This window comes from Saccoglossus kowalevskii, chromosome 6, assembly GCF_978046115.1.
Source record: "Saccoglossus kowalevskii chromosome 6, keSacKowa6.1, whole genome shotgun sequence".
NCBI classification, from domain to species: domain Eukaryota; kingdom Metazoa; phylum Hemichordata; class Enteropneusta; family Harrimaniidae; genus Saccoglossus; species Saccoglossus kowalevskii.
The window spans coordinates 27,359,821-27,372,373 of NC_140646.1; the positions used below are offsets into that span (position 1 = coordinate 27,359,821).

Here is a 12,553-nt window from a genome sequence, read left to right on the forward strand (position 1 = left end):
TATTTTTTGAGACACGTTTTCGTTCGGACTCCAGCTAACTGTTGAAAGTAAGCTCAGGTTTTCTCTTTACCATGATCATAGCAAGTTATGAAATTCATGGAGAATGCAGAGGCACGTTTATATTTCACTCTAGTACTATTGCTCAAAATTGCTCAAAATGTTTTCGGTGACTTTTATCAGTGACAAGTTACCTAATTAGTATGCATTTCGAGAAACCACAGTGTGTGTGCATGCGCAGTTTGAAATGGAACAGTTTTGAACGCAATAAAATCACGCGTAGAACTCGGGCTCCAGCAAGAAATTGTGGCGTCAAACTGGTTGTCGGTTGAATTGTTTTGCAAAAGACATAATTTTGGAGCCTGTATTTGTCTATGAAATGTTTCTAAGTTTTGTTGAGGATTATGCTGTAAAGAAATTGCTGAAATTATTTCATCTGTTCGTAAACGGGACGTTGTTGCTTTGACGGTGGGCTACGGACGACTGACATCGAAACGTTCCATTCAGATCGGATGGCGCCCTCTCGTGCCAATCCCCCCTGATAACAACAAACGCTAAAAATGCAAAGGCTCATGGGGAGACGCTTGTTTGTAAACAGTGACACGCTATGGACATCTGACGCATGCGCAGGTGACGACTCCCCCGCTTTAATCACTAGTAGCACAGCCTGGCGACGCGAAAGCTTTGTTTCTAGTTAAACGGTCGAGTCACCACCCCCCGAGTCCCATGTATTTACTCCGAAAAGCACGTACAATAGTTCATGTTTATCTAAAAAAATTTGTTTCATTCCCCCCCCCCCAATTTCAAGATACTGTATTGAGGTACCTTAATTAATCCCCCTATAATATAATATAACCCGTATCATACAGGTGACATTGATAGCTAGTCTGACACAATTTTATTGGTTTATTTAATTCTTTGCACGAAAGAGTCTGTGGTAATTTTACGTCGAACCAAGTTTTAAAAAAAAAATATTATTTAATTTATTTTAGTCTTTTTTCCGAGTTCATACAGAGAACAATATATATAAATATCGCTTTTTTTTAATGTAAAGGCTGTTATCAAAACTAGGTAAAATCCGACATGGAAGAGCATAAGTTTTAATGCCAATGAACACTACGCTGCTTTATGTAGATGGGAAATCATGGCCAGTCATGTCATATTTGCCACTTATTTTGCGATTTGTTTAAATATTTAACAAAATGTGACATTTTTGCAAAATGTGCCAGATGAACGAGTTTTTAAAACGATGACTTTGCAATTCAAGTAATTCGCATACACCAATGTAGCCGCCATATTTATTTTGACCCAACTCTACCTGTACGACTACAGTTGGGAGTGTATATTTAAGCAATAACCCCCACGCCGAAGGCGGGTATACCACGAGATATTGCACACTTCACGACATATATGCACGAGCCGCAGGTGGTATCAAGTGGTATACCCGCCTTCAGCGAGGGGTTATTGCTATTATATTATAGCAGTATATTGACAATTCGATAAAACTATAAACCAAAAATTGTCATTCCAGCTCAGCAGCGAATCAGCGACGAACTTACATTTAGATGACAATTTCGGTTTCAAATACCCGGGAAAGTGTTCTATGTTCTTGGTGTAATTAGGTGTTCGTATTTCAGGGATTTTTCCACACAAAAACGCCAAATTCGACCGAATTTTGTTATCTGTTGGCTTAATATTACCCCCAACGAATAGTATTTTTATGAAAGATTGGTATTTTTGTCCAGATTTGTAGGAATCTGAAAAACGCGTTGCACAACTTGTCTCTTATTTAGTTTCATGCTGCATTCAAGATGGCGGCCCCCATAGAGTACATATCGTTTTTATTTTATCATCACGTGTGCGCCAGCTGACTGTGCAGCCAATAAATCATTATTTGCATGAGCACATTTTGTGTTTAGACCAATCAAATCGATGGATTAACACCACCAATATTATACTGGTATAATATAATTGTCAATATACTATATTACCTACACTTATGTATCTGATGAAATGACCAATAATAATGAAGTCAATGTAAAAACAAATACATTCAACAGGCCTACTGATGAACATGGACAGTGATGCATGAAATTGTCTTGTTATAATGGATCTTTGTTTTTATTCGAGCAAAAACGTGTCTATACACATGGCAGTTGTCTTCGTAACTTTCATCACAAACTAGTGTCGAGTTCACAATTCGTATTGCTGTCTACACTGAAAGCATATAAAGGAATTCATAAATAGATGTATTGTAATGTAGTATTATATGGCTACGTGGTTGTAAATATCTCAGGCTAAATTAATAAATGACATCCACTATCACAATTCCAAATTATTCGAAAAATCTGGGTCTTATTGTAGTGTTCTGAAAATAGCAAAATTTTAATAATATTTGGTAAATTTTCTCATACGGTACTGTAACACACATCAGCAATTCACTCACCTCGGTCTAAGAGACATCATGACTCTGTATTCATTGCGGTGAAATTGAACACTTTCCTCAGATCTGCTCTTCTTGATTTTTATATTATTTGTTGCACTAGAGATAAAATGAAAAACATGTTTTATACATATTTAGGTGTTATATTGATTTATATCCTCAAAAATGCCCTGTTATGTCGTCAGTATTACTTACTGGACTTTCAGTGGCTGAACCACATGAAGTCCGTTCAAGTTGTGTGATCTGGCAACCGTGATCACTTGAATGTTCAAACTATGTTAACTATATTTTACTGGGTTAGAAACTGTGTGTCAGTGAGACTGCCCGCTTATAGATGTGGTGTTCAGACACAGTAATAGGAGTAGTGCCCGGGAAGGGGGGGGGGTGTCTTCTCCCATAGAAAAGCCACACGAGCCTGAGTACCACGAGTATGTGCCGCCTGACTTTAGTATCCTTTTCATACCAGTTATAAAAGTGAGCATATATATATGTTGACACGTTTATGGTGTAGATGTGAGATTTTATTTTATTTTTAAATGTAAAAGCTTGGAGGAATCTTCATTTTTTTAAAAAAACGTTTGAAACTGTTAATGGGGAGCTGTCGTAGCCTGTCTCTTGTTTCCCAACAGATAGTGCCGTACGTATTTTGAGCTCTGACCAGTTCTATATATCTACATATGACATCATCGTGTGACACGGCGCATGCATTTTAGAATAATGAAATCAGACTAACATGTAACCACTAAAAACAGTGTTGTGCGTGGATGGAGTCGAAAACAATTGGACCACACCCCTACCAAGTTGTCCCAAAAGACCCCCCCCCCCCCGTACAGACATAGTTATATATCTAAATACATATTTATTTGTTTGTGCTGTGTTAAATCGTAGTTATGTGGGCAGTTTTAATCCATCTCGACTACCTTGTCCCAGGAAAAGAGTGAAAGATTTTATCTTCGTCACACTCATAAGTTGTTATGACTGGCGAGTTCTCGTCAGTACGTGTCGCTATCTCCTTCATGTAAGTCAACCATATACCGTATACCGGTATATAATCCTTCCGTTGAGATTAAATATCCAGCCAAAATATGCATAGCTCGTACATTTCGTTCACTATAAATTGATCACGACAACTTATGGGAATATTTTATTTAACAAAAAAAAAATATACGTGGACGTCAACGTTACCTTGCCCAGTAAACTACAATGCATGCTACCACAAAGATAATGCTTGGTGCCAATATCATAGGAATAACAACAGCAAGAATTAGTTCTCTTCTTGCTGGCCTCGAGTATTCCTTAGCGAAATTATACACAACAGTCTTGGCAGTAGTGTTAATATCTAGATTAAAACAAATCATCAGAAGTTGATACAACAACACTAACAGATCTATTGACCACTCTCAATCTCATGAACGAAAATATACAACATGTCAACTTTAATTAATTTGGTTTTTCGACATTTCTGTACACGACTATGTACTCCAACTATGTTCTCCAGTTTGAACATTATCGTTATGGAGACCTGTAGTTGTGAAGGGACACAGTTATACTACCGTTAATATGAAACACCGCATGCATCACATTTTGATAGCAGCTATGAGGCATTCCGTTCATAACATCTCACTCCACTGATATCCAGTTACGATGCTAGTGATATATCATTTCGGTCAGCTACTCATTGATTTTATTGGTTGTTTGAAAATGCCGTCAAAGTCAGTCGCCTCGAGAGTGCGTGATTATGTAGACTCCTTTCGCAAAGGTATCGAATGGGCCAATGGACAAAAGGTATTCAATTTCCCACAGTGCCATAGCACTTTCGGATTCTATTTTGCACTCGATTGTGTGTTCACCTGTGACTCGTACACAAGTTGGCTGTCTGTGTTTGACCCATACTTTGGAAAACTGTGATATGTTAAACTAAACTATGATAACAGCGAGAAATAACTGAAAAAAAACTGCTTGTACCTAGCAAAGCGTCGTGTGTCGGCAGAGGGCGCTATTACACATTGGCGCGGTGCAAACGTTCTTTATGGAGGCACTCGAACTTTTCTCGAAAAGTGTTCGAATAAAAACTTTTTCTGCGGGAATCTGCTTAATGAATCGAATTACCTTTCTGGGGACTTAATTGAAAAGTTCGAAAACAATTATTTCAGAGGCGACACGTATGTAAATCAATCATGTTTTGTTTCTCAGTTTCTTGGGTAATTCTGAAATAAAAAAGGGAACGCGCGTGTATTCTATGTTGATTAATGTTGTTTTTGTATTATCTTGCAAAAATGTAGTGACCATTCGGTTGAATTTTATCAATGTTTGAAAGCTGTTTTTTTTATCTATAATTGCCCTTCTGTGCAAAACATCGTACAATGTATGTGATTTGTACAGCAGTACAAACGCGTCACCCATTTCAAGTTCAAAAATCACGTTTATTTGAAGTACTAGGAATTGAATGTGACGCCATTTCAATCTTAAAAGGTCGCTTATTTCAAATTCAAGTTGGTGATTGAATTGAACATAACATTCAATTTGAGTTTTAGCCCAAATTACTCTATATTTAAATATGTCGCCGACAATAAAAGTGAAAGGGAACATACGTACTTGTAGCTATCTCCGTGTCACGCTTGACGACGTTTAGTTCATGATAACTTTCTTCCAGTAGTTGACCCGATCGTCTCTTGAAGGGATTCCTTTTTTTCAGTTTTTCTCGTTTTTCGGCCAAAATGGCCTGCGATAAATCTGGAAGACACAGATGGCATAACTAAGACACTCAGAATAATGAATTTTAATCAGATCGTATTTTAATCAGATGACTTACTTGCGCTGAGATCCTTCCGTCCAATTTGGTATAACCGGTGAGTTAGGTGGGTCCACGACTTCACCAGTCCATCTGTTTCATCCCACTCTCGTAACAACGTAATGCACGGAGTTGTACTCGTAATGTTTTCCCCCGTAGGTTCAACGTTCATAGCAAAACCAGGTATCCACAGTGCTTCGACAAGTCGTCGACATTCGATCGACGAGAGTTCATTTGCGAGCAGTATTAGTTCCCGTTTATTTACCGGTGGTTTTCGTTCTGGTATTACATAGAAAGAAGGGCAGATTGGTATTAGTTTATTGGCGATTGATCGTTAGAAAGTTAGAGGGGATAATGGAATATGGAGAGAGAAAAAAGAAAAGTTACTGGAACTCTGATAAAAGTGACATAAACATCAGTCTTCAATAGGTAATTATGGTGGTCATTAGTTGGTCCAGAATGTACAATAAAATTTCAGGAACAACTCATGTCGCACTGTAATAAATCACAGTTGTCACTAAAGTGGGTTTATTTAGGGTTCGAGTAACGCTGACAAGTTTTCAACTAAAAAGATTTGCATATATTTTCCACGATATTTTAAAATGCTTTGACATTTTAAGGAGGATTGAATAAAAAGGCTGAACTCAAAAATACCACAGAAGGAGAAACACTGATCATCGATAGTGGTGTGTGAAGAGCGCCAGTTGCGCCTAACTACTGAAATCGGTCGTTTTTATTACAACTCTAATATCGTTGTATAATGCTACAATATTTGATACATCCATAATTGGATTTTCATGGGATAATTAACAATTTTTTTTTTTAGAAACAGATACATACACTAGCGGGCATATAAAGAAATGTGTTTTTTTTAATCAAATTTTGAAATAAAAAAATCGCAATCAAGACGTAAAAAAATACGTTGCGGATTTGTACACATGGGGGAGAAGGAACCAATGCGAGAGTGGGTGTATGAATTACTGTGAACCTTCCCAAAATGAAAAAATGGACATGCATCAACAGAAAATAAGCTGTTTTATTAATACATCCACTTCCAGACACTGTAGCCACGTGTTGGTTCTAGTGCCATAACATGCGGGTACACAGCCTACTTTTATAATTTTTGAGAAAGTTGGTCATAAGTCACATGACAGTGTTTATTGGTCTATTAGGTAAAATCATGAAGGTATTGTCCCATGGCACCATGAAATAACATTCTTACACTGACGAATTTTGAGAAACTTGTCCTAATATTTTTCAAAAAACGCTGTTTTTAGAACAATTTCATAGTGTTTTCATTTTTTAAAGCCCAGATTTTTGAAATAATTTCGGACAACAATAAGTACCCCATCATTAACATTATGATTTCTTCAGCCTATGTCACCATGCTACATTTTGCGATATGACATAATGGTAAAATCGTTATAATACTGTCAAATGTAAATTACACTAAATTACAACCATCGTTCTCTGGAAAATTAAGCTGGTGACCCCCAACCTTTTTTAAGTCAATGTCCTTATAATGCCCGGAAGTGCAATTTATTTGAAAATGAATAAATTCTGGGTATTTGCATTCATGAGTAGCTACGCCGGGCACCGGGCTTTGTGGGTTTACACACGTATAATCGTGTTATAGTTCACCACGGCGTTTCCTGACGTCAATTTAGCGTCATGTGAAGAGGTCATTTATGTACGACAGAAGCAGTCGCAAATAAAAAAATCGTATATCAATATCAAATACAAATAATTTGATAGTACAGATGTTAAATATTTGCGGAATCTTACCTCTGTGCACTAGGTCTGTGACAGCAAATGCTACCATAATCGCTAGAACTGTAAATCGCAACATCATTCCAGCTTTACTCCATTTATGCTAATGTATTCAGGACTACATGGCGCATATAATACACACATTTCAATTTCTTAGCTGAATATGTTGTGATGTAGTTCTATTGTTCTATTCCAACAACACGTCCAGTAGTTCCATACCCCGGTATCCAGTCCACATATGGACTGCAGGCAACAATTTGTTCCACTGCGTTGATAGTTACTTATCGTAGAACGTATGACAAAGACCTTCGGCACGTAAACAATACAGATTTGAAAAGCGTCATGTACTGTAGACAACTCCAGATGTGATGCGCGCCCGGGGTGCGCGCTGACGGAGTTCGAGTAAAATCTAGATATTCCAAAATTCCAATGGTTCTACAAACGTACGCAAAAGTCATCGGCACCTGTTTCGTCAATCTCCTACCCATATGTCTTTGCGTTTTACGCAATAGTTACCTGCAGGTGAGTTACCTGGTTAAATATTATGCATACGAGAACGGAACGAGAACGGATACGTCACTGCTTTGTGCATGACCACCGCGAGAACCAATGACGTCATCGGTTGCCTGGTCGTTCGGCAGTCGTTTTGAACGTGATCAAGGTGACTGACTCGTGGTTGATTTCCGAGAGCTTTTCTCGCTGTCAATTTTGAATAATTTTCACTGACATTGATAACACGTTTTATATTAGAGTGTTTTTAAATATTTATGATGAAATAAGAAATATTGGATACATTTTAGCTGACATTTATACCCACTGAAAACGCATGATATTGATCTGCTGAAAGAGGATTCGGCAAACAGGCCTAGGACCTCAGCAGAGTGGATGGAAATAGTTCACAGACATTTGACAGAGCTCTCACTAACTACTAATTCTGATTCCGGACGTGAAATGACATAACACATTTTATTAGGTACTAGTAGTTATTGTTGCCCAATGAGAGACGGATTGACATGGTTCTGGTTTCAGTTACGTTCCCGTTGTGGGCGCTTGTACTTAATCGTTTTCTGACACCCGAGAACGTAACGCAAACGAAATTAGAACATCACGTTACGTTCCCGTTACGTACGCAAATCTTAAACTCTCTAATAACACATGTTTGTGAGGGTAATTGCATCATCAATATTATAGTCATGACCACCATCTCTTGGGCAGACAACAAATCGTGATATTACCCGAATGACCATGTGTTATTAATTTTAGATCACATCGAGCAGACGTCCACCATGCACAAATACATCTAACCATTCATCACTTACACCACAGTCCCTCAACACCGGTGTTGAGGGACTGTGCTTACACCCAATCTCCCACAAAATAACAATGGGGATGCCCGGTGGCCGAGGGGAAGACGTGTAGTGGCGTGAAGCTAGGCGATTATGTGCCGTACGCGAGCGCCGGTTCGAGTCACGCACGCAGTACGTATTTACTATAATTAGACGTAGTCTTTACCTTGCCGTTTATTCGGTGTTATTTGCTCACAAAATAACAACACTTATATGCGCATACGAGAACGGAACGAGAACGGATACGTCACTGCTTTGTGCATGATCTCCGCGCGAACTAATGACGTCATCGGTTGCTTGGTGGTAGGGCAGTCGTTTTGGACGTGATAAAGGTGACTGACTCGTAGTTGATTTCCGAAAGCTTTTCTCGCTGTCAATTTTGAATAATTTTCACTGACATTGATACAACGTTTTATATTAGAGTGATTATATTCATGATGAAATATTGGATGTATTTTAGCTGATATTTATACCCACTGAAAACGCATGACATTGATCTGCTGAAAGAGGATTTGGCAAACAGGCCTGGCACCTCAGCAGAGTGGGTGGAAATAGCGAGAGCTCTGTCAAATGTCTTGGAACTTAACTACTAATTCAGTTTCCGGACGTGAAATGACATAACAAATGTTATTGGATAGATGGTGGCCAAATGAGAGACGGATTGACATGGTTCTGTTTCAGTTACGTTCTCGTTGTGGACGCTTGTACTTGATCGTTTTCCGACACCCGAGAACGCAACGCAAACGAAATTAGAACAACACGTTACGTTCCTGTTACGTACACAAATCTTAAACTCTCTATTTTCAGCCACGGATACTAAAAGTGAACCACTCAATTTATCGAGTATAAAATTTTTGAAATGAATTGAGAAAATCTCAAACGCAAGTTATTTAACCACTCGCCAGATACAAATGTCAGAGTGCCGTAGAAATGTTAGAAATTACTTTCTCACGAACGTACTACACCTTCTATTCACAAGTCACGCAGCTTAGAGCGTTTTTTGTTAGCAGCGATCCCGGCTGCGACGTTTCAGTGGCGGCTTTGGCGTACATTTTTGCTTCATATAAAGAATACCCTAAACATCGAAACAGAGTATCTTACTTAATATCCATTCTGGCACGTTCGCTGTCTATTTCGGATGGCTAAAGTTGCTTCGAAACCTTGAAAGCAACCCCCAAAGCAACAACGGCCGGGGAAGCACCAGTGCAGCGAACGAATTTGTTATGCACAGTATCGTTGCGAAGTAGTTTCAGTGACGTCGTCCATGTGATATACTCACTTGGTGGGCAATATACCATGTAATATCCATTTTTATTCAATGTCATGTGACCGAGTTTCAACCAATCGTAGCAGGCGTAATGTAACAACAGTGAAATGTGATGATACATGATAAGTAACGCACATGGATGCGTAGCTGCCGTTCCGTGAAATGGCCACATTGTTCCATTTGGGCCGGTTTTCCGGCTGGAAGGAACGCGACTGAGTGACGTAATTTGAAAACATTCCAAGTTCCGTTCTGCGTAAACGTGTCTGTAACACTACAGTAGAGAGTTTAAGATTTGCGTACGTAACGGGAACGTAACGTGTTGTTCTAATTTCGTTTGCGTTACGTTCTCGAGTGTCAGAAAATGATTAAGTACAAGCGCCCACGACGGGACCGTAACTGAAACAAAACCACGTCAATCCGTCTGTCACTGGGCAACCATAATATTATAACTATCCAATAAAATTTGTTAAGTCATTTCACGTCCGGAATCTGAATTAGTAGTTAGTTCCCAGACATTTGACATAGCTACCACTATTTCCATCCACTCTGCTGAGGCCCCAGGCCTGTTTGCCGAATCCTCTTTCAGCAAATCAATGTCATGCGTTTTCAGTGGGTATAAATATCAGCTAAAATGCATCCAATATTTCTTATTTTATCATAAATATACAAAAAACAATCTAATATAAAACGTGTTATCAATGTCAGTGAAAATTAATCAAAATTGACAGCGAGAAAAGCTCTCGGAAATCAACTACGAGACAGTCTCCTTCATTACGTTCAAAACGAATGCCGTACGACCAGGCAACCGATGACGTCATTGGTTCTCGCGGAGGTCATGCACAAAGCAGTGACGTATCCGGTCTCGTTCCGTTCTCGTATGCGCATCTTAATGTCTCTAATAAAGCCATGCTCATACATTCTGCCTGCTTAGACTTACATATTTGGGATGTTTCTGACATTCCTCGCTGTTTTTGTGCAAATTGATAACAAAAGGAACAGTTTTTTATTCGCCCAACTTTCGAAAGTAAAAGAAAATCCCAGAACGGCCACGAGCGTAAGCGCTGGCGTCAGGTAACCAAGGGATTCCGAAATAGAACAATCAACAAGAAAGTGACGGACCAATCAGAATGCCGGATTCGTTACTAGTTACCGGCCTATTGTGGCTTGGTATGCCATGACACTTGAGGCGGTAACCAGCCAACAGTCAGGGCGCCACTACGCCAACTTATCAGGCAACGTAAGACCTAATCACATTGGTTCGTGAGTTTCTGTATTTTGCAAAATAAAATAGGGAAGATCCCATTGACGCTGCAGGTCGGCGTCCAATCTCCACCGCAGACTTCTATTTCTACGAACATGTATCTGCCCGAAATCCGCACAGGGATCTAATTTATCCTATAATCTAATGTCTTGAAAACTTTGAAAGGACTACTTCCTAGCGTGAATCTTGCATGTTTTAATTTAATTGACCAAACATTTCTTTCAGATTTAGGGCGTTTAAACTGATTAAAATAACCAAGTGGTCTTCATTTTTTTCCGCCCGCCGCCTAACAAATCCAAGTTGCATTTCCATGGGAGTATCATGATCAAAGTAACGGAGTCTTGCGCAGATCTATACTTTATGCGCGTTGGTTACAGTGAATCTCGGGTATTGACCTCTCTGCGTGCTGCTTGAAACTACTAGGCGAACATGGCGGCGGCGTGGTTTGTGGTGTCACGCCTCTGTCGTCAAAAACCGAGAAATCCTTCATTAATGCTGAAATTTGTGCCACAATTGGCGACATTGCCAACCAGGTTATGCATGGAATAACATTTTATTTCATTTTTCTCCGATCAATGATCTCACTTACAATTCTTTGAGAATCACATAAATCTAATGGGGAAAAACGAATTAATTTTATTTTTTTCCGCCCTCCTAAATTGACTTATAAAAACTCAAGAAACAAGGAATAAAAAAGGTCTGGCCTTAAATAAAATAAAAAATGGAGGTGTTAGTGCGAAATCACCCCGAGTCGGCGTGATTTCGCAGTTACAGGGAATTTCGCGATTTTTATTTTATTTAAACTGAAAAAATAAATTAATCGCCCGATTGTGCCAGTCTACCATAGACCCTCCGGTAGAGGGATACGAAACTGCCGGCAAACATCAAAGGAAATGACAGGACATGATATACGAACTACTTTTGCATAAACACATTCCGTTTTGTCTACCCATGGAACTAGAGACCATATAAACCATAAACCATGATTTATAGTTCCATAGTCTACCCCTGGTCTACCCGGCGCTTTACTTGCAGTGTACGTTTTTAGCTTTTGTGTCATCTTGAATTTTCAAGGTGAATGTTATCCGAACGAAACAACACCGTGCAGGCGGACGATGCTTTTGTGTCGAATTCCGCAATTTTCCCGACGATTACAAGTGTTGAAGTTTCTTTGAAGAAGTCTTAGTTACACAGGGTACGTAATACCATGTTTTATTTGTTGTCAGCCTGTGTAAGCATTTACATTTATGCAATATTAGAGACTTTGTCAGGTCAAGCATTGTATAACCCTCTTGACCGATTTGAAGTTTGTGTCCAGTTGTAAAATTGTTACCGGTGTATTTCCTGTTTTGATGATAAATGCCTAGTCTGATGTTGTTACTTTTTGAATTCGCCTTTTGTCTTTAATTTTAGTCCCACAATTGGCACAGTTCTAGAAGCCGCACCTATATACACACGAATTGGTGACGTCACAAATACATGCCCTTCAATCGGGGTCGTTTTCTCGGTATATACGAAAAATTGCATGTAAAATTCTGTAAATCTCTTTTAAGAGTAAACTGCAAAGCTACCGATTTTGCTTGTCTACTAGAACTAGGAAGATATCCATTAGCTATTACTAGTATAAAACAAAAAATTAAATATTGGTGTAAAATAAAACAAACAAGAACAACACACT

General features: G+C 38.9%; 1 protein-coding gene and 1 long non-coding RNA gene across 2 annotated transcripts; both read right to left on the reverse strand.

Annotated features, from left to right (window-relative positions):
• Positions 1-2,091: 2,091 nt before the first annotated feature.
• On the reverse strand, positions 2,092-2,533 carry LOC146742202 (uncharacterized). Its single transcript, XR_014929829.1, has 2 exons — positions 2,444-2,533; positions 2,092-2,214 (listed from the first exon to the last, which is right to left on the reverse strand). It is a non-coding gene; the product is annotated as an uncharacterized LOC146742202 (long non-coding RNA).
• A 1,088-nt stretch (positions 2,534-3,621) lies between these two features.
• Positions 3,622-7,340, reverse strand: LOC102800983 (uncharacterized). The gene is made up of 4 exons (XM_006811308.3): positions 7,017-7,340; positions 5,253-5,510; positions 5,036-5,173; positions 3,622-3,779 (listed from the first exon to the last, which is right to left on the reverse strand). The coding sequence occupies exons 1-4, from the start codon at positions 7,081-7,083 to the stop codon at positions 3,622-3,624; spliced, it is 621 nt and encodes a 206-aa protein (XP_006811371.3). The 5' UTR covers positions 7,084-7,340.
• Between the last annotated feature and the right edge of the window lie 5,213 nt (positions 7,341-12,553).

What these genes read in the sequence shown, in the direction of transcription:
- LOC102800983 (XM_006811308.3), bottom strand. Translation starts at nt 7,083, where the DNA reads ATGATGTTGCGATTTACAGTTCTAGCGATTATGGTAGCATTTGCTGTC. An exon ending in CACAGACCTAGTGCACAGAG is followed by an intron (nt 5,511 to 7,016) that starts GTAAGATTCCGC and finishes ATGTAATACCAG; the next exon opens with AACGAAAACCACCGGTAAAT. An exon ending in TGACACGGAGATAGCTACAA is followed by an intron (nt 3,780 to 5,035) that starts GTACGTATGTTC and finishes GTTTTAATCTAG; the next exon opens with ATATTAACACTACTGCCAAG.